This window comes from Camelus bactrianus, chromosome 26 (genome assembly GCF_048773025.1).
Source record: "Camelus bactrianus isolate YW-2024 breed Bactrian camel chromosome 26, ASM4877302v1, whole genome shotgun sequence".
Lineage (NCBI taxonomy): Eukaryota > Metazoa > Chordata > Mammalia > Artiodactyla > Camelidae > Camelus > Camelus bactrianus.
In genome coordinates, this window is record NC_133564.1 from 32,430,280 (window position 1) to 32,452,510 (window position 22,231).

The following is a 22,231-nucleotide window of genomic DNA, read 5'->3' on the forward strand; positions in this document are numbered from 1 at the left end:
GGTTTTTTTGGGGTTTTTTTTTGCCTATGGTACCAGCTTTCTCAAACGAGGGTGCATTTATAATAATTCTGAGAAGGAAGTGGATTTAAATCAGTCTGTTTTGAGCCCTTAGTGATACGGCAGACTCTTCTCCCCCAACTGCAGTCACCAGAGCGGGGAATCGGCACAGCTGCAATGCCTGGCTTCTCTATAGCTTGGATCTTAAAAACGGCACCACGGGACACAGGTCCTGTGGGAACAAAGCTCCCTCTCCCAAGTCAGCAGGGACCTGCAGGGTGGCTGGCTGATGCTCCGACTTCCTTGGGACTGGACCAGAAGAGCTTCAAGTGGAGGAGGGAGAGGAGGAGGGGATGGAGGAGGAGGAGGGGACGGAGGAAGAGGAGGAGGAGGAGAGAGAGGAGGCAGTGGTACCCTGTCTCAGGCGCAGGCTGCTCTGGGGAAGCCAGGCATCAGGCCTGGTTAAGTGTGAGAATTCATTTGCTACTAAGGAGCGAGCAAAGGTTGCTGGTTAGAACTTTTGAAGAGCAACCCTGACGTAAGAACCCTACAAAGACAGCAGTGTTTATGGTAAAAGGTTATGGTAAAGTGGTGGTTAGAGCAGTGGTTCTCCAAACGGACGTTTACCTACAACCACCGGAGGCCGCGTTAGCTGACTGGCTTGGAGGACTCCGAGCAACGAGCCACGAACTTCCACGTTCATTTGTCAAACGCTGAACAAAAACCAGGTCCCACACAGCCCAAGACTTTCATTACCAATAAACTTCAGGCTTGGGTCCAACCCAACCCGAGCGAGCACTTTATTTCCTAAAGTTATTTTTTGCTTCTTGCAAATTTTTTTTTTTTTTAAGGAAAAAAAATGCAAAGACGATGTTTTTTCAAGGGCTAACTCAGTCTTTGAAGTCGTTAAGGATGACTTCTGAGAAGAGTCCTGTCAAACGCAAAGTAAAACAAATCAGGCTAACCCTAAGATATAAACAACTTCAGAATAATTCAGAGAGGCGGGCCGGGGAAGTCAAAACAACGCTCTAAGTCAACATCCCCGTTGAATCCACCTCCACGCATACAAATGCTATCGATCAGAATCTGAAAGTTGAAACCCAGTAAGGTTCACGCTGCCACTCTTTTTTTTGTTGTTGTTAGAAAATTTTGTTCTTTCATTTCTGCGGCTCTATGTGTTGACTAGAAGCATTCTAAGGAAGAAAGGGACTAGGAGGGGTACATTCCAACTGGTAGAAAGGCAGACAGACTCCTAAAGGGGCTGAGGATGGAGCCGTTGTGGAAGCACCTGTTCCCAGTTCAACCTCGTCCCGCGTGTGTGTGACCCCACGGCCCCAGGGGACCCAGCGGACGGGCAGAGAATCCCCACGTGAGGAGGTAGGGTGTAAATAATGTCTAGTTTGAAGGGCGAAAGTGACCCTTCAATGTTTAAATAAAAATAGGATTTGGACTCATCTCCTGGATATTCCAGAAACACACCCCAGGAGCCAAGACATTAACACAGTCTTTTTTGGACTGAGGGGAGGAACACAGTGCGGGACCTTCAGTCCTGACCTCCCTCCTCCCTTCTCTGTGCCAGCCCCCTGGGAACTTCCCGTATGGAACTTCCCATACCAGTCCGTGTGGGGAGAACAGAGAGATGCTCTGGGAAGATGAGGCTACTTCTGCTGGATGGGAATAAAACAGCACGGACGCGTCCGCAGCATCGTTAGGTGCAGACACTGCTCAGCGCCCCGCCCGCGGGAACTCCTGTCGCGTGGCCTCCCTCCCCCAGGGATCCCTCTACGTCCTTCCTCTGTGAGGACGATCGGAGGCTCCGGGAGCGAAGATGAGCATGCTCCCACCACAGTGCTCAGGATCAGCTCCAGCACCGGGAGGGGCGTGTGTGCTCGCAGGTGAGCGAGGCTCTCTGGGGTTCTCGGAATGACTTTCCTATATTCCTAATTAAAGAGGTGGCCACCCTCCAGACCCTGCCTGCACATTACACAGCTACACAACACACACAGCCAGGTTTCCAAAGGTACCAGAAGCCGCTTTTAAAGAGAGAGAACAGAAGGGAAAGGATGTCTGAGGCTGACGTAGTCTGTCATTCTCAGCGACATCACGTACCAGGCGCTACCTCCTGGGTGTGTGACCCGCGCTGCGTCGTGAATCAGCGTAACGGCACAAGCGAGAGCCGGGGACCAGGCTGCCGGCTTCAAGGTCCGGCTCTGCACCTTAACAGTCACGTGACCTTGGGGACCCAGCCAGCACTGCTGTGCCTGCTTCCCACCTGGACAGGGGACTCAGCAACGTTACCAACGCCTCCGAGGAGCTCAGAGGACATGAAGGATTAGTTCATGTAAAACTCAGCTCAGTAAAAGCACTGACTTATTCTTTATTCTTCACAACTGCTCTGGGAAGTGTTTCTATCATCCCGCGTGCCTCATCCGTTACACGGTTTAATTGGCTCCAGAATAATTCACTCTCTTAGGAATATGATTCTTTCAACATATTTGCAATAGAACTGCAGCAAACGATGAGAAAACGAAAAAGAAGAGATGGAAAAAACTAGGTCAAGGATCGAAAAAGTCAAATTTAATCCAAATCACGCAGGTGTGGTCTTCTGACATTCGGACCAAGAACCAGGCAGCCAGGAGAGAGGTTAGAAAAAAAACTCAAATGCAGAAACAGAAATGAACGATCTTCAGTGACACCAAATCCCATTTGCAGGACTCAGAGACAAAGCCCCCCACCCCAGCCCTCAGCCGCTTAGTCCCTGAAATCACTAACGGCATGGGACTGTTTTCTCTCTGCCTCGTTTTTTCCTGTATCGTGAAAACAGCCTGTGACACACACTTCTTGGTCCCTGGATTATCAAGCCCGAAGAACCATCAGTCTGCTGTGGACGAGGCGAGGGTGTCAGCTCTCTTTCTACCCTCGACGCTCAGCCCCGTGCCTTCTCTGCAACCTGAAGATGCTTCACCACCACCCCGCCAGCTTTCACCCAAAGTCTGGAAGCCTTGACCACGAGCATCCAAGCTGGAAGAGCCACGATCTGAGTGCTGCAGAGATGCCAACGTGGACAGGTACACGATGCTAAGAATCACTCAGAAAGAGTGGAGTCCACAAACATATGATTAGACACGACTCTCACGTCTGAGAAAAACTGCCTTGAGAAAGCCCAGTTGGAAAAATCATAAGGATTTCCCTCCATTCTGGAAGAGGGCACTTTCAACCGTAATGTGACACATCATTTAGCAGAAACTTTACCTTTTTTTTAAAAAATAATTATGTGGGGGTTTTTTTGTTTAGTTTTGTGGGATTTTTTTTTTTAGTGGAAGTATTGGGGCCTCGTGCATGCATGCACTAAAAAAAGGGGGGAGAGGGTATAGCTCAGTGGTACAGCGCATGCTTAGCATGCACGAGGTCCTGGGTTCAATCCCCAGTCCCTCCATTAAATAAATAAATAAATAAACCTAATTACCTTCCCCCCAAAATTTAAAAAAACTTTCCATTTTTCTGGGGTTTTTTTGGGGGGGGAGTTAGGTTAATTTATTTTAAAATTTATTTTAATGGAGAGACTGGGGATTGAACCTAGGACCTCATGCAGGCTAAGCACACGCTCCACCACTGAGCTCTACCCTCCCCCACCCAGAAACGTCATCTTTTGAACAGGGGGAGGGAGGTTTTTGTCAGATACGGCCAATACCTGACTCTTCATCCTTAAAGGACGTTAACAGGAAGAAAACCTACACCAACGAACATCTCTGCTGACTCTAGGTCGCCCCACAGTAACGGGCGTACCCGGGATCCGGCTGGAGGAGGCGTATCTCAGAAAGAGAAACGGGAAGCCTCTCCACCAAAACGTGACAGAAGTCCTCAATCACTGTCACCAGTTCATCAGCAGAAATGTGTGCAAGTAAGGATACAGCATATACGTTTTTCTTTACTCACTGAAAGTGTGAAAGAAAGGAACTTTCAACCCTGCTAATGAAACCCTTGTAAAAAAGAGCAAAAGCCATCAGACTGGGAAGAAAAGGGGTAATTCTAAAAAAGACAACTACCATTGGTTTCAGCATCTCAGGAAACATAACAGCCTCACTCCAGTCCCTGGGTTCTCTGGTCTGACCAGCTCCGGGGAGCCTGCTGTGTGTACTGGGCACCCCCCTACCCCGCGTGGACCTCCTGTTCACACGAGCTCCACGCCCTCCCGGGCCCTCCCAGCGCAGCCGGATCATGTTCTGAGACTCAGCAAAGGGATGTCCATTTCCCTTTCAAACCTGAACATCTGTTGCCTTTGGACTTCCCATCCCTCCCGAGGATGTGACACGAGTCAGCACACTTACTCCTTTCACTGCTCCCGAATGACCGGGAGTGATGCTTCCTACTGTCCACCCACAACGGTGCCAGCACCAAACCCACCGGCACCGCGAGCCTCAAACACACCCCGGCTGTGTGCTTCCGAGGACTCTTACCTGGCGCCCCCGTGTACATGATGGAAAACACGTTGATGGCGATTGTAGCAGCATAGAACACGGGAAGTGCCCGGAGGCCGTTGGGAACGGGGTCCTCCTGCGTGATAATGAGAGAGGGACGGTCAGGACTCCAAGGGCATCTGCACCGGCAAAGCGGCAGGAGGCACTGTCACGGGGCGGTCCCCACAACCCCGCGGGGCCCCGTCCTTGCCCTGGGCTACACATGTGCACCTCCGTGCACCTCCAGACACAAACGCTGTGCCAAAGGACCCGCTATAGTGGCCAGCAGACGTGCTACAGCCCGGGGGTCACATGAGCTAGCGGCAGATTTAGGAGCAGAGAAGGGCTGTTATGTGAGGGAGGCCAGCTCCCGGGGACCGAAGCCCAGAGCCGGCATCCTCTTCAGAGCCCTGGCCACTTGCTACTCTAACTACATTCACGTTGGCTCTAAAAAGCCACTGTCAACATATATTTAGAGGCTTGAGCCTCTGAGGACGCCCCAAGAGGGTCAAGTGACTGCAACACCACATGTTACTACAGCTTGCAGGTGACTCTGCGACACAAGCCAGGTGAGCTGTGCTGAAATACAGAAAGCCAATACAGCACCGCGCGCTCTGATGCTAAAGATCTTTTCACTAGGTAGAGCATTTAACCTTCAACCATGAAAAGCTGACAAGAACTGTGGGTTCTTTGTCTAATAAATTTTTTTTTTTTTTTTTTTACAATCTTAGGCTTCTGGTATAGCATTTCCTAAATCGAATACTTCACCAAGACCAGTACTGCACATGTTTGAGGCAAAATAACACCCAAGAGAATATTGGAAATGCAGGGTTTAGAGAGCAGAAATTTAGAGTTTGGATCTACAGAGGATTTTGAAGGAAAATATGAACTGAGAACTCCTCAGTGCCTCACCAGCACAAAGATGTTGCCTTAAATAATTCAACAAAGGACTAATTTCTAATAATCATGTAAGACACTCTTGTACCTTTATATGAATCCATTACCTACTCATGATAAAAGGAAAATTAGGTCTAGGAAAACTGACGGGAGCTACAGAAGTAAGGGTAGAGACTGACTACCTCAGAGTCCTAGTGTCAAATGCGAACGTGTGGAAATCAAGGCTGTCCACAGGAGGCCCAGCTCGTCAAGAGCCCATTCTGGACAACAAGGTCCTACTGTGAGCACAGGGAACGGAATTCAGTACCTTGTAATGGCCCAGAATGCAAAAGAATATAAAATGAAATATATGTATATACATATATATATATGTATGTATAATTGAATTGCTATGCTGTACATCTGAAATTAACATTGTAAATAGACTATATGTCAATTAAAAAAAACCCATTCTGGAAAGTCTCAAGGAGCCATCCGCACTTATCAGGAGGCCTAAGTTGTGTGGACGTGTTGTGTAAGGAACAGTGAGTGGGTGGAAAGTGATTCAGCCACCTGAGAGTCACGGCCATGGTCAGAGGCGGGGCAAGTGAGGAACAGGTACGAACAAAGGATGGGCAGGGCTGGGGGTGAGGAGCCCTGATGGTGGTCTCCTGATCCGTCCTGCACCTCGGACAGAACCCAGGCTAACAAAATGCTGAGATGCTCACATGCCTACCGCCTCTGGTCCCAGAACATTTTCTTCTTGGGGACAACAGTTGCGAAAGAAAGACTCCCAACCAGCAACTTCTGAAGGTGTAAAGTCTTCGGTCTGTTCTAAATGAATCACCTACACTTTCTCAAATAACCTATTCCTAAAACGCAAGTGACAGCTGTCTCCCTGAGACCCATCTCTCCTCCTCCTCCTGTCCCCTCCCTCCCTCCCTTTCTTCCTTTCCTTCCTTCCACCCCTCCGTCATCTGCCACCCACCCGAGCACCCCTCATTCCCTCTTCGCAAATACTCAGCCGGTGTCACTAGCTGGGTAGCGGAGCGGACAGGTGAACGAGGAGTCCTGGCTCCCACTCTCACAGACCCTGCGGTCAAATAGCCAACGGGCAACTAAGCCAGAAATAAAGCCCAGTGCTGGTGGTGCGACAGTACTGAGCCTTGTGGAAGCACAAAGAGGGGAAGCCAACCAGAACCTGGGGGGAGAAGGGAGAGGACAGGCTTCCTAGAAAGGGACAGCTGACGGCAGACCAGGAGGAGTGTGCCCGGCAAGGGTGGGCTCCAGGCGAGGAGGCAAGAGAACATGGTGCCTTCCAAGATGCAAACAAGTATCAGCAGGGCTGGAGCCCCGGGGAAGGAATGGTGAGTCTGTGACCATCCAGGAGGGGGAGGCTGCCAGGCCGCGCTCGGAAGGAGAAGCGCGTCTTCAAGCAAGGAGACCGCTGAAGGCAGGCGAGCCCCGGATGTGCTCGGCGTGTGTGTAACTCAGGGACCGCAGGCAAGCAGCGGGGCTTGCAAAATATTGCAACAAGCCCGGGACAGTCAAATAAAAAATGCTACCTGGGCTTTTTTTTTTCCTAGAATATTTATCTCAGTACATTTTCATTTTCATCTCAGTTTATTTTTGATAAAAATGCAACCCCCCTCCCCCCGCAAGAGGTAGAGTTCCTTCTTTTTATCCTAAGCCTCAAGGACAGGGAAAAAGCCAGTGTCTCAAGGTTCCTTTCTTCATGAAAAGAAAAAAAAAAAAAAAACCCAAAAAACAGAAAACACCTTACATTTGGGGAAAGAAATTCTCCAGCTGTTTTTAGTGACAGTCAATTTCAAAATCGTAACTCTCTCACTCTATCCTGTTTACCTTTCGGGAAATAATTACCTGGCCTTTTTGAGGTCTGAGCACAGTGCCTGAGAGGGCTGACCAATGAACTAAATCATAGGGCAAGACGCCTCATTTCCAGTGCTGCTCGGGGGGGGGGGGGGCCTGGACCTCCCCCCAACTCTTCCCGCCTACGTGATGATTGCAACTCCAGGCGGCCGGGCCTTGACAACATGAAAATACAGTGATTCCTCTGACCCCTCTTGCTTTTCATTTCTACTGAGTAGAACCAAAATTAGTTCTAAAACTTTATTAAAAAAATATATATATATAACAGCCTCACTTACCTTTTTTAAGATGAACATTCTGATCAGTACAAACAGCACGCCAGACATGAAACCAGACAACAGTGGAGATATAAACCAAGAAGCAACTGAATAATCAAAAAAAAATCTAATGAATGTTAAAATTCTACATAATTCAGGTCCTATTTATATAATACAGTGATAACCAACATACAGCAAGTCCATTGATAAACGTTCCGGGAATTATGCATCTGAACTCAGAACCCAGCAAACCCTGCTGCCCTGGCAGACTGACCTCCACACGGGGGTCGCTATCCTCAGACCCAAACCCCAGTCCCCCGGCTGCATGGCCTCAGATGACAGTTCTTTCAATCCCTACTGAGCCCTTTCTGCCTGCCCTTTTTATCAGTCCCACAGGGAGACCTGGTCCTTGTGCCAGCACTGAGGGTACCTGAAAAGGGGGCCACCTTCCACTGCATTTTCCAGCCACAGCCTGGTGCTGTCAACCTGGAGCCCCTGGCTGCACACTGGAAACATCTGGGGAGTTCTCAAACACTAGTGATGCTCTGCCCTCCCACCCCCAAAATTCTGATTTAAAAGGTTAGGAATGGGGTCTAGGCATTTTTGTCTTTAAGTTGCTCCACCAGGTAATTGTACAGCACAGCCAGAGTTGAGAACCACTGTTCTAGAAGCCTGGGAGCTCAGGTGAGTTTCCTCAGAACTCAGGCAAGTACCCTGGGCTCTCAGGTAAGTTTCTTGGGAGCTCAGGTGAGTTTCCCAGGAGCTAAGTTGAGTCTCCTGGAATCAGGTGAGTTTCCTGGGATCAGGCGGGTTCTGGCCACCTGTGTCCTGCTTGGCAGTGAGGCCACTGTGGTTCTTAAAAGGATGGGGATGGGCCTCTGAAGTGTTTGTTACAATGGGCGGGGTGGGGCTGAATGGATTTCTCTCTTGGAAGCAGGTCATGAGCCCTCTCCGAACAGTCCCTGCTGGGCAGCCCACAACCCAGAAGGACACCAGGGCGTGTCTGCGTCAGGCCGACAGGGGTCTCCAGGACGCAGGGAGGTGAGTGCCCTTGGGCTCACCTCCACACTCCCCCATGACCAGGAACCCTGACTCCCCAAGGGCCCAGTTTTTCTCTGATTACACAGACTGATTTCAACGAGATACATTTCTTCACTTCCTGTGACCAACAGATAGATAACTGATTTTCAAAGCTAGCTGACCAGTTAACAATTGGAAAGAGAGCCTGGTGTTAAAAAACTGTCTAAAAGGTAATAGTTCATGATCTCTGTTAACAGAAATTTTAAGGGAAAGTGTATTATCCGTATGGGTCTCCTGAATCTTAACATGTGAAGGGAAAAATATATTTTAATGGTAATTTTTTAACACAACTTACTCTAGAAAACGTACACTTTCCTTCTTAGAGGTAAAAGAAAGGGCAATTACCAATCTTGACAAGCTCCATCCACTGCACACCTTTTGTGCCAATTGCCACGAGGGAGAACCCTATGGTGGAGCCCACGATGCAGTGGGTTCCCGAGATTGGGAGCCTCAGGAAAGAAGCGATGAGCTGCCAGACGGCGGAGCCTACGGGTTGAGAGAGAAAGAACAAGCAAGGAAGAAACAAGTCAGACACACAGGACGGTGTCTCCGACAGCCACAAAGGGAGAAACCCAACCACTGTCCTCCTGGGGTTAACTGTCCACGGATCATCTCTTTACAACGCGCCCAAGTCCCGACCAAAATCACTCAGGTGACTTGAGCCAAAGGAACATTCTTCCGCCCTGAAGGGCTGATGACGACTTATTTAAAGAAAAGTATGTAAAAGTCGTTAGAGGAAAGCCTCCCGGTGTCAGTTACTGGCTGCCTTTGTCACGCTCAGGTCAGGGCGCGGAAGAGGAACTGGTTGTGCTGAGAAGTGTGGCCAGGACCTTGCAAGCAGGAGATTAAAGACTAGTGAACAGTTTCGCTGTAGTCACGCCTTACGGTCACATAATGAGGAGGCTGGACACCCTCTGTGAATATCTGAGTGCAAAATACAAGTGTCAAATCACGATACTGACATCTGAAATGAACATGGTATTATGTCAACTCCCCTCGATTAAAAACAGAGCAAGCATGTGTGTAACCCACGTTGCTTTTCGTATGTCTGCCTCTCCTGTGAGAAGGAGCACGTTTAACCCCACGCTGGGCCTTTTCTTTGCCTGCTCCCTCCAGCCGTCCCCTTCTCAGGAGCTAAGAGGATCCCTGGGTCCTGGCTCTGTGTCCTTTGACCTCAATTTCACCGCCGTTTCCAGGCTTCGTGTTTTTTCTAGGCTACAGTTCACTTGGGCTATTTCCACCAGCAGATCAAGTTCTGCAGTGAGTATTAAAAGCGTCAGCTGGGGCGAGATCACTTTCAGAAACAGTTGTGGAAAAAGCTCCCGCAGCTCTCGGGGGGACAAAGGGTCTGGCTGGTAAGCAGGGCACGTTATTAATCCCAAATGTTAATTCTGGAAATCTGGTTGCCTGGCAGCCGCAGCACTTTCCAACAGACCCCTGGCTGGCATTTTCTCCAGAAATATCTGCGCCACAGAGGATCATCAGAGGCCGTGCAGGTCCCAGTTGGTGGAGCGAGGCTGACAGCTGCCCCACGAGCGCCGGGCCCACTGACCTTTGAGCCGAGGCAGGCTGTGGCCCTGTGTCTATCCCTGAAACGTGTGCTGGGAGGGGAAGGGCCAGCCTCGTGCACCAAGCTGGTGACAGGTCTGTGGCAGCACCCGGCTCCCCCGTGGACAGGCCTCTAAGCCTGGACATCTAAGCCCTGGGCTCCTCAGGGACAGGTTGTTTTAAAAATAAAGCCAGAGTTTGGAGCACGGTTCACAGCACAGAACCATAACTTAAGCAAACTTTATGATTTACATTCTTAAAAAAATGAAAATAACATAGCAGTGTTAAGAGAAGGGGATAAACCCACCCACGTGAATTCTGACCACGAGATTTTCCCTCCTGAAAGCCGTTCCCCTCTCTCTGGCTGATTTCTAACAGATGTCCCGGAGCAGGAGGTTTGTAAGGAAAGGTAGGGGGGATGGGGCTGCCCAAGAGAGGGAGGGGGGAGGGGGGCGACCAGCAAAGCGAGGGGGGCGAGATGCCTCCTTGACCTCTGGCATTTCTGAAGGTAAACACGATTACATTAACACTAAGAAAAACAGTGGGGACAAGACGCAGTTTAAGCTAAGAGAATGATGTCCTGCATACAGGATAAGGCTGCAAGAGAAACCCCGGGGAAAGTAGGAGTTAAGATGGGCAGACGTCTCTGAGGCCCCAGGCTCCTGCAGGATGAAAAAGGGGCAGATGGGCAGGTGCGAGTGAGCTCGGGGCGGGGCGGTGGGGGGCATGGGGAGAGGACTCAGCACTGCCGAGGTGGTTCAAGGCGATGGCTTGCTCATGCTGCTATGGGTGTTTCCTTGAGAAGGTGAAGAGTCTGAGATTCTCAGTAGATTTCTGGTGGTTTCATACTAAATGGACTGACGGCTGCCTTAGGGCGGAGATACCTTGTTATCCCAGAGATACCTCATTCAGGAAGGTTAGCTGGCATGAACATTCCTTCTGCCCAACCACCTTCCTGCCACCACAGCTCCACCAGAGAGCACAGAGACCCACGGGCTTGAGGCGAAGTTTATAAGCGAAAAAGAGAAGGAAAAAAAATAGAACAGAGTGAAAATACGAGGGAGGGGCTGGTGAGAGGAGGGAAAGAAAAGGATGTCGACTTTAAAAGAGGAAGATTGGGAGAACTCAGGCATCGGAACAGAATCACCTTGGTTTTGGCCAATAGTAATCATACCACCATCTTAAAATTACAGAGCTCCCATCTGCAAGGAACCCAATTAAAAAAAATCTAGAAATTCCCAACAAAATAGGCTTTGAGAGCCATCTACCCACAACCCACCCACACACCACAAAAAAAAAAAAGCAACAACAAAAAACCCCAAAGCAAACAAAACTGAGTTATTCAACCAAACCCCAAATTGCTTTGGTTAACCTAAATTCTAGTTGAGGTCAGTGTTCTTCATCCTCTTGAGTACAGAGACAAAGGCCAGGGGTGGGAAAACCAAAAACCTGGACGAGTCACGCTGTCCACACGGAAAGCGAGCGGTGACGTGGAGCTCAGCCCCCAGGGCCCCTCCGTCCACCCAGGGCCTCGGTGCAGCCGCACGAATATCTCCTTAATAAGCACCACCCTCCTTAAAGCTTTCATCCAACGCAAGGAGTAGCCTCTGCTGGGACTGAACTTTATCAGTGTTTTTATTTCTCCTCTTCTTTTTTTTTGTTTTCGTATTTTTTTCATTAAAGGTTATTACAAGATATTGAACATATAGTTCCCTGTGCTATACAGAAGAAACTTAAAAAAACTCTAAATAAATTTTAATCTAGTAACTTTAATCTAATAATATATTTTGTTTTTAATTTTTATACATAGTGGCTAACATTAGTAAATCTCAAATTCCCAAATTTAGCCCTTCCCACCCCCTTTCCCTGGTAACCATAAGATTGTTTACTATGTCCATGAGTCTGTTTCTGTTTTGTAGCTGAGTTCATAGTGTCCTTTTTTTGTTTTGTTTGTAGAGTCCACATGAGTGATACCCTATGGTATTTCTCCTCTGCTTTCAACGTATCTTGTCCACATCATCCTGCCTGGAAAGATCTTAATTCCTGCTTGATATGATTATGTCTTAGAGATCAATCATGACTGCCAAGGGTGAATTTAACAAAATAACTGTTATTTTTCTAAGAGAAATTTCCATTGTATCTGACGATGACAAGAAATGTATGTTCTGTGAAGGGGAGTAAAAGTCAATCATTACAATAGCTGTTGTATTAAATTATTTTAAGTTAATTTTATATTATATTATATATAATTATATACTACTTTATATTACATCATTTACATATTATATAATTTTATATATTAAATATGTATTATATTATATATCACAGTGTATAATTTTATATATTATGTGTATTATATGTGTTGCATACATGTTATGTCTATAAAATATTAACATAATTATTAATTAAAGCAAGCATGAGCCTTATATCTTTAAAACGTAAAATGCTGAGCTGAGTAATAGGAACTCCTAAGCACATACAACCAGCCTACTGGGCCTACTAGTATTTAATACCTTACTTAGTACATCCGTCTGCTTCCAATCAAAGGCCTCAACAACTTCAAACTCACCTGCTGGGAACAGAAAGATGGCGGGCCACGCAAAGCGAGGGAAATGGTCTGCAACTGCAGGCGCTAAAGAAGTGCTAGCGGCTGCTAAGTCACCGGGGGCCCGTGGGGTGCAGCTGTGCTCCTGGCCCACCAGCATCCCGCCTCCTACTATGGGACTCTCCCTGCAAAAGCAGGTGCCCTGCTGGATGCAGAGGTGGCAGGACTCCCGGCTCCCCGCCCGCTCCCTGTGCACACCTGCTGTCTGCTGGGCGTCACCTCCACCTGGAGGCATGCAGAGAGGAGTCCTGTCAGCTGCACCTAAGGCCCAGTGGCCTCGATCTTCCTTCCAGCTCAAGTGTTGGGGGTGTACCTGGCCCTGCAAGTCGTGGTCACCTGGGAGGTGGAGGGACCATGTCTGACCAGGCGATCTGCGTATTAATGTAGCTCGCTGCCCTCCACACTCCTCCTCCATCCAGACAACCTGACGCTACCAGTAAAAGGTCCTACTGTAAACAGGTGACACACAGTCTTCTGGCTGGAAACCAAACAAAAAGGACGAGGGCAGCTCCCAGAGGTGGAATCAGAGAATCAAAACAAAGGCCGACAAAAGGATGACAAATGATGAAGAGCAGAATTTCTTGAAACATAAGCACTTAAGATTCATTTGGTAACTGCTCTCGCATTCACACTGAGAATACAAAAGTCAAGTTAATAAAATACCGTTTCTGGCACCCAAGTTTTCAACACACTGCATCCTAACTGATGAAAATCTATGAAAAAATGCAAATAAACCTGAAGGAAATCTCCTAGGTAAACCTTTCGAACGTATTCACTCGGACATGTTACTTCTTCCATAACTTTCAAACAACTTTCAAACACAAAAGCTAGGCTACAAATCTCTTTTTCTGTACTTTAGAAAAGCACCGACTTGGCCAAAATCTGTTTTAACAGCCAAGTCTGCTACAAATTCGAGAAACTAAATGGGTACTTGATAGTTGGACACTGACAAAACTGTAATCGAATTAAACTACAGAAAGCAAAAAGAAGACACAGTAAGTAAGAAACATCAAGCTAGTGTTTGAAAAGTCCAAGTTAAAATGACATTCATGACACTTTACCGTACATAAAAGAGATAAACAACAAGGACCTACTGTAGAGCACAGGGAACTACATTCAATTTCTTGTAATAACCTATAATGGAAAAAGAATCTGAAAAAAAATATATGTATGTGTATGTGTAACTGCATCACTTTGCTGTACACCTGAAACTAGCATTGTCAACCAACTACACTTCAATGAAAAAAAAATTAAAGTAAAATGAAATGACATTCATGGAGGTGGCAAAAGCCTGGTAGGGAAGAGGGGCTGCGGCCACATCTCCCACATGTGTGAAGGGTGGTGCGACTCACCGACCATGGCGCTGACCTCCCCGGCCATCAGTGTTTCCACGGTATCATTGTACAAGTTCACGTCAATGATGCCTTTCCGGATGGTCTCTCCGACTTTGGCCCCCAGTAACACTGAGCCAGTGGTTTCAAATATTGAAGCCAGGATGCAGGCCTGCCTCAAGGTCACCACGCCCGAGCCCACAGCGGTACCAAATGAATTGGCAACATCGTTTGCACCAACAGAAAATGCCAAGATAAAAGCAATGATAAAACCCAAAATGACCATCCACAAATACTCATCCATGGCCATTTTGAACAGTGGGTTCTGGGTACTTGTCTCTTGCGGGAAAAATTTTAAATAAACAAAGCTTGAGGTTCTGAACGTCGTAAAGGCCGAGAGTTCTTGTAAACAGTGAGTTTGCTCTGGAAAGTGCTGGACAGTGTTGGATCCGCACGAACTGCTAACTGCTGGTTTTCCAACTACTGTCAGGACAGTTCATTGGGTTGTGTTCAGTCAGCGGTAAAACACATTCCATATTTTTCCTCCCGATCTGGGAAAGCTGTGAGGTCTCCTCCTGCAACAGAAAGAAGACAAAAGACATCAATTACCCTGAGGAACCTGTGACAACAGTTTGTTTTGTCAAAAATAAGTGTTTTGAAACCACTAATGGGATCTGACTCTGGCTTGTGGCAGACGTGACCATAAAGCAACTCAAGGAAGATTATAATTGGGTTAACTCCCCCTCCACCCGCCCCCCCCCCAAAAAAAGCTGGCTTCCAGAACATCAGAGGCGGAAGCACGCTTTGTAATTACAGACTGACCGGAAGTCTTAATAGGATACGATTCTATGCAATTTGAAAAATACATGTGGACATTATTTTCAGAAAGAAAACATGGCCTCAGAGGAGCCAAAGATGAAGAAATGAGAAATTCAGAGCTTTATCAGAGTTCCTCACATCTGTGGAAGGTGCCTCATTTCTTGTAGCAGTGACTACCCCATGGGGTGCGGCAAACCGTCTACCTGCGTGTTTACATTCACGTCGTGAGCGCATCGTGCGTGTGTCTGGAAGCAAATCCCGGGGTTCTAGCATGAGGTCACTCGCCCAGCAGGGGACAAGCTGGGGAAGGAACGGGGAGAGCTGGAGCAGAGGCCATCCTGCCAGAGCACGTCCCCACCCCACTGCTGCCCGCCTCACTCAGGGGGAGAGCCAGAGGCCTTACCATGGCCTGTGAGGCTCCCCTCCAAGATCCCCTCAGGGCCCAAGATCTCCTCAGGGCCCCCCAAGACCTCAGAGTCCCTGCAAGACCTCCTCCGGACCCCCCTCCACCTGGCTCACTGACCTCAGCTCCTACCCACCCCTTCCTCACCGGCTCCTCATTATCCCCTGAAAACACCAAGCAGGCTCCCCTCAGGCACCTTCTACCCACTGGTCCCTCAGCCAGAAACAGCCTCCCTGACTGCGCACAGCTCACCGCCCACTCAGCACTGGTCTCCGCCCAGAGGTCACCACCGGAGCGGCCCTCCCTTACCCGGTCAAAGAGCAGGCCCTCCCCCAGCCCCCCGCCCTCCCGCTCACTCTACCTTTTGTCTTCACAGCTCATCACCTCATTCATTCATTCCCTCACCCCCTCCCTCCCTTCCTCCTCTCCCCGGGACTTTGCTGGCTTCACTGCCGTGTCTCCAGGACACAGAACCATGCCTGGCACGTGGTAAGCCCTAACAAAATTGCTGAATAAATGAAGAAAGAAGCTATTAAACAAAGAAAACTCTTGCCTACTGCTCCTTGTGGGATGGAGAGAAAACGTCACAAAATGAACACATCTGTGAAGTAAAAATGTCACTACAAGCTTTGCAACTATGGTCCTAGCATTATACAGTTGGGGTGCCACGTCCGTGGAGCGGCTCTAGGCCTAGGGGACGGTGCCTATAAATGCTTACTGAACTGAACTGAATAATCAGGCTCCCAGACCATGTCATACACAACGTGATGATCAACCAAGATTAAGGTTGTTTAGAGGGAAAAAAAAGCAGGACAGAAAATTTTACGTGCGTGTGATTATGGCAACGTTAAAAGGTGTATACAAGGGCCCCAAAGGGAATGTACTAACAGCACCACAGGGGTCGAGTCTGAGTAGCGTTATCAGCCACTTTTTCCTTTCCTCCAAAAACTGCGGTGATGTGCTTTTCAAATTAAAACAATATCTAATATATATATATATACATGGCTGGGACATGATGCTGTACACCAGAAACTGACACACTGTAACTGACTAGACTTCAATTAAAAAAATATAATAAATAAGTCCATACATATTAAGGACCATCTTTTCTTTTAACGATCTTTCTTTTAAATCTTTGTAACTTTAAAATATTTTTACTTTTAAATCTTTTACTTTTAAATCTTTTTTACTTTTATATCTTTTCTACTTTTAAATCTTTTTTGCTTTTAAATCTTTTTTACTTTTAAAACTTTTTACTCTGTTAAAAGATTGTTAATTCTTCTTAACAGTCAACTAAAATGTAGTGACTGCACGTTCTTGGAACGGCAGGGGAGGGGAGGCAGTGCTGTGGGCTACAAAGAAACAGAAACTGACAGACCCTAAGAGTTGCAGCCCATGTGATTCTGGAAATTTAGGTCCCAAGGGAGATACTTGAAAAGATCACCTTAAAGGCAAAAGACAATGTTCCACTGAGAGAGTTAAAGTTTTACTAACACGGTGGGCACACTGAATCTGAAAATGACAGTACAAAGTAAAAGCATGTGGGAACAATAACATCTACCTTGAAAGGTAAAAAAATTCTAGATGCACCCCCGCCTGTCAGGGTAGGTTGCCAACGGATCTCTCAGTTACCTGCCGAGAGCCTCCTCCGCGCCAGTCAGGACACCTGAGTGAAGGTGGGCGTGGCCCTGCGCAGGGGGCGGAGCCCACCGTCCAGGGGGGGAACCAGACCCTCACCAGAAACACACATGTCAGACTACACGCTGCCCTCGGTGCTACTGAGGCAGGAGGCGCCTGTCACGGCGTCACGAGAGCACCAGTGATGTGGGGAGACGAGCCACAAGGCCACTGCGTGGCCCCGGCACAGATGGGGTGTCCTGGGCCTAGGGTGACAAAGGGAAGTGATGGAAAGAGGAGTTTCAGGGACCGAAGCCAACGGGACGCGGTGCTGCTTTGTAAACCGGGGCTGAGAGAGGAGAGCTGGTGACGGACCTGTGACTGGGCTGCAAAATCACTGAGTAGGCTGTCTTTTCCCTTTTGCGCTGCATTTGGTTTTGTTTGTGGGTGGCGGGGGTTGGGGGGGGTCTGACCTCGTGTCCCTTCTGGGCACGGTGCACACGGAGGTCACTCACAGGAGCACCACTGTGATGCCCTCGGCCCAGCTTTGCTTGGAGAGCGTTTTCATCGTCTCTGATACCTCTGGCACCATTTCAGACCAGGGCTCCCCTCTCCTACTTAGATGGCCTTAGATAACTTGTTTCCACAATCACGCCTATGTTTTCTCCTTCATATTCCAACCCTCTGCCAACCAGTCCAACAAGCACCTGGTTGAGGAGAAGGGCTTGTCACTTTTTTGAGACCAAATGACTTCCATCTTGTGTGATATTTACCTGGCCTGGTTTTTACTTCAAGTACCAACAACTTGATTTTCTCCCCAGTCCATTCATTTTTATCAAACATGAGCAAAGTAAAAACAAAGCACTTAAATAACTACACACTTGGCGGCAAAGAAAAAGATCTGCTGAAACCCAGCCCCTGGCAGGCCGAGGACCACCGCGCACAAGGCCAAGATGGTCACTGGGCAAGAACCCGGCCCCAAACCAGAGCGGCTGAGACCTGACCACGATGACACCTCAGAGTGCTGGTGTCCAAAAGGAGGATTCTGAAGGCAGGGGGTCACGTCCGTGGGGAAATGTGACTTGTTCAGTAAAGGATGTTGGGACAACTTGCGAGCTGCTAACTCTCTGGAAGGAAGAAAAGAAGTTCGATCCCTACCTCACACCAAGATAAATGAAAGATTTAAATGTGAAAACTGAAATCTGAAGAAACTGAAACAAACAAACAAAAAAGCCACAGGTAAATTTTTACTTAATATTGGGATGAGGACCCCTAGAAGTGACATTGAAGGCCGTTAATAGAAAGAATGAATGTCTGTGAGTTCACAGGAATCACACAGCTAGAGGTGGAGGGTCCGAAGTGGGACAGCATCACTGGCAAGCGCCTCTTCTCTTCCTTAACAAGGGCCAACGCCTTTAGACTCTCCCACTAGCACCGTGTTCTTTCTAACTCCCCACCACAGGATGTTTTTGAGAAAGGTCAGACCGTGAAGGTGAAGGAGGGGTGGGAACAAGAGTCTGAGCTCTTCCCCCCTCTTCCCCACGTGGCTGCGATGCCCAGGACTGAAGGCCATAAGACATTCTCCCACTTTCAGATGCCGCTGGCCTCTTGCACTTGAGGCACGGAGAGCTTAGGGAGTTGCGGATTATTGCGAGAGATACTGAGGGGTTTCTGAAGTTCTGTCTCCCAAACGTGTGGTGTTCATGATCGATTATCGATTACCAATCCTCATTATCGATTCTCTCTCTTCAGCTTCCTCTACAAGCATCTGCTTCACTCTTTTCTTTTTTTCGTATATATATATATATATATATATATTTGTGTGTGTGTGTGTATATATATGTATATTTTTGTATATATATATATATTTTATCAAAGTCTAGTCAGTTTACAATGTTGTGTCAATCTCCAGTGCACAGCGCAATGCTTCAGTCATAAATGAACATACATATATTTGCTTTCATATTCTTTTCCAGCATAAGTTACTACAAGATATTGAATATAGTTCCCTGTGCTCTACAGTATGAACTTGCTGTTTATTGGATTTTGTGAGAATCCTCCTGTATTTGCAGGCGAGGGACATTTTGCCAGAGGTCAGCAGGTGCTCTGTGCGATGCAATGGGTTTGTAGATGTAATTCTTGGTGTATTTGTGGGAAAGGGTGAGCTGGGAGTCTCTCTACTCCACCATCTTGGCACCTTGTCCTGCTTCACCCTTAATACCCTCTTACCCACCCCAGAAATCGGAATGGTAGAGAAGAGTGAACATACACATTCTCTGAATATTTCCAGTCGGATATGTGTGCTGTTGAAAAGCAGGAATGTTGCAGGGTTGCAGCACTCCATGGATATTTATGCAAAAAGACATTTGGGTGGGAGGGTCCTGCTCTGAAATGCTGCCAAGGTGACATCGGCGGAGACCCCTGACCCTCCCAGCAAACACACTGCGGGACGTCTGCTCCAGCCCCGCGGTCAACACGCCTCTCCCCTCAGCATCCCCTCAGTTGGCGCTACTGGCCCCAGACAACCAGGTCCACAGTGGACTGTGGGCTGTTCAGAAGCTCATATGCACTCAAAGAAGAACCCCAAAGATGACGTTTACACCTATTTTCATCAATGCACGTGTTGATTTCAAATTCTGCTTTAAAAACAAAAAAAACGCCTCTCATCCGGAAGGATACTGAGGAAGCCAGCCTCGCATATCACCCAACAACTTTGCAGTCCTTGTCCTGTGGCTGGGAGGTAGAAGGAATTCAATAAATCTATCAAATGTCTCCTGTCCTGGGTCCGCTGGGAAACAATTTAAGTAGGGCAAGGTCCTACTTGATGAAGTTTATCCTATTTACGGACATGAGCTGAGTCATAATGAATAGCTTCTTACATCCACTGTAGCTGAACGCACTCACAAGCAGAGACCAGGAGATCTTCACTCTGTTGCTTCTGGCCGATGAGGGGGGTCACTTCCCTGAGGTTTGTGGACTACACCCGGGCCAGGCTCTCCCCATGACACGTGAGGGGAAGGAGACAGGTCCCCCACGATTGGGGGGGCCGGGGATGCTTAAGGAATTTTCCAGCACATCCCTAAGGCCCAGGGTGCCTCACACCCATTCTCTGAAAATGTGAAATGCACTCTCCTGGAAGCTGGGGCTGGATCTGAATACTGACACTTGACCACGTGGACACATGGGCACACAGGTACCCCGTCAGGGGCGCGATGTCAAATCCAATGCCCCTCTGCGACCTGCGGGGAGCCTGACTGCACAGACGTTAAAACCACTAGCTTTCTCCTGGTAACCTTAAAAACAAATTGGAAGATTCACTTTTGGAATCTTACTATTTGCAGAATAATACAGGAGGGGCTTTTTTTTCTCCCTTCAACGCTCAGGATGGAGATCTTGTTGTAAGGAGTTTCTGTTAGCAAACTCGTTCTTGAATAGCCCCCCAAAACACTGCCTGTACATTCTTCAATTTTCAAAAATAGTTTTGAAAGTCAGAGTATATTTAGGTTAGAAAAGTTGAGTTTTGATTTTCACCCTGGTGATAAAAAGCAGAAATATGACCAGAACAGGTCTGAAAACTGCCTCAACTAGCTTTAAATGACTTTTTTTTTTTTTTTTAAACCAATAAACAAAGCAGTCCTGGGAGCAGAGGCACCTGGAGGAAGGCAAAGAGGATTCTGGCAGGGCAGAGGCAGGAAGGAGGGAGGGGCAGAGGGGACGAGGAGGGGAGAGGCAGAAGGTGAGGCCCGGCCTGGAACACGGGGGCAAAGGATGCAGGTCACGGAGGCAGGAGGAGCAGGTGGGCTCACGGGGGACCGGGCACGCGCACAGAGCCGGTAACAACGAGGGAAGATGTGCTGGGTGAGCCACGCAAACCGGAACAGAAGTGGCAAAGGACGCCTGCTATCACGCGCTCAGCCTCATGTGTCCTTTCCTCTCTGCTGTTAAGAGGAGCATCTGTTTCTCCCGCTGGGAGAAGGGGAGAGAGCACAGGACCAGCTGGGGGCCCTGGGTCCACGCCAGGCCAGCCGGCTACCAGCTACACAGCCCTGGGCAAGTGGCGTAAATGCCTCGCCTGGACGTGGGAGGAAGGGTACCCGCGTGGTGGTGCGAAGGCCCACGCTAGCAGGTAAAGCCCCGGGCTGTGGTCAGGACACCGGAGGCCTAAGCCTGCCTCTGCTACTGACCAGCCATGTGACCGCGGGGACGTCCTGTTTCATCATCTGAAAAGGGGTGGGGGCAGAGATAACACACGTACTTCTCAGAATTAATGTCAGGATCAGATCTAACAAATGCAAAGTGTTTTGGGAAACCGCAGCTGGCCTCAAGCAGCCTGAGGTCATGCTATCACCATAGGAAGGAAACCAGCATGAGGTTCCAAAATCCTTCCGGAAGGATCTTTCTCGCTCTCGCGCCCCCGCCTCCCTCTGGTCCTGCTCTTTTTCCTCGAAGCACCAGCCCTGGCCTGGTCTTCGGCTGAGGACCGACATACACTGCAAGGCGCAGGGACTTCCCTGAGGGCTGGAGGGAGGGGAAGAGGCCGAGAAAAGGGAACTCTAAACGGTGCTAAGGAAAGGAAAAAATAAAAATCACACAAAATGGTAAAGCCACTTTGAAGAAACGGTTTGGGGGTATCTTTTGAAGTGAAGCATGTGTCTGCCACACGAGCCAGCAGTCCCGTCCCCGAGACCTCTTACCCAAGAGAAATGAAGACACACACGTCTGCACGGGACACTTTCTGTGCTCTGCCTTGAGTCTGGTGGCGGCTATGCCGCTACATGTGCACATCAAAATCCCTGAAACTGTACACCTGCAGGGGGTGGGCCTGAATATATATAAATCATGCCTCAGCAAACCTGATTAGGAAATAACACGTCCATGTAAATACACATATATATAACATGTGTTATTTCTAATACTATGATCAATCCATACTTGATTTTTTCCATGTATATAAATACGTGGAGTGATGGATGTATTAATTAACTAGGTAAGAGGAATCCTTTCGCCGTGTGTACATGTATCAAATCATCACTGTGTACACTGTAAATATCTCACCGTTTTATTTGTCAATTACACCTCAACAGAGCCAAAGGGGGAAGAAAACACAAGACTGGTCGCCTTGGAGGTCTTCCCTTCCCGCACAGCCACCCTGTCCCCACCCCCCCCCCCGCCTCCGAGTCCCCTAGGACAAGGTGTAAAAGTTAAATAGTTAAAGAAAGAAGCTCCCTTATTGAAGGAAAGAGGGACCAGGGCCCTCAGACACAGTAACGCCCACCAGTGCAACCGGCCAAGCAAGGGCTCAGGGACAGGCTGCCGCCCCCTGTGTAAAGTAACGCTTCTCGAAGCAAAGA

The 22,231-nt window shown here is 48.4% G+C and overlaps 1 protein-coding gene and 1 long non-coding RNA gene across 9 annotated transcripts in view; one reads left to right on the forward strand and one right to left on the reverse strand.

Annotated features, from left to right (window-relative positions):
• Window positions 1–22,231, reverse strand: part of SLC20A2 (solute carrier family 20 member 2) — a 93,375-nt gene that overhangs the window by 23,947 nt on the left and 47,197 nt on the right. For 4 of the 8 annotated variants that reach the window (XM_074353367.1, XM_074353368.1, XM_074353365.1 and 1 more), the window contains 4 exons: window positions 14,063–14,616; window positions 8,903–9,043; window positions 7,499–7,584; window positions 4,455–4,551 (listed from right to left, as the gene is read on the reverse strand). In XM_074353367.1, coding sequence (XP_074209468.1) covers window positions 4,455–4,551; window positions 7,499–7,584; window positions 8,903–9,043; window positions 14,063–14,351 — 613 coding nt within the window. In that variant the 5' untranslated portion in view covers window positions 14,352–14,616. Of the gene's footprint in view, window positions 1–4,454; window positions 4,552–7,498; window positions 7,585–8,852; window positions 9,044–14,062; window positions 14,617–15,063; window positions 15,161–22,231 lie in introns of those variants that run through there. The other 4 variants (XM_074353370.1, XM_074353366.1, XM_074353369.1 and 1 more) reach the window with 2 other exon arrangements.
• Window positions 6,496–9,008, forward strand: LOC123617594 (uncharacterized). Its single transcript, XR_006725767.1, has 3 exons — window positions 6,496–6,697; window positions 8,415–8,518; window positions 8,881–9,008. It is a non-coding gene; the product is annotated as an uncharacterized LOC123617594 (long non-coding RNA).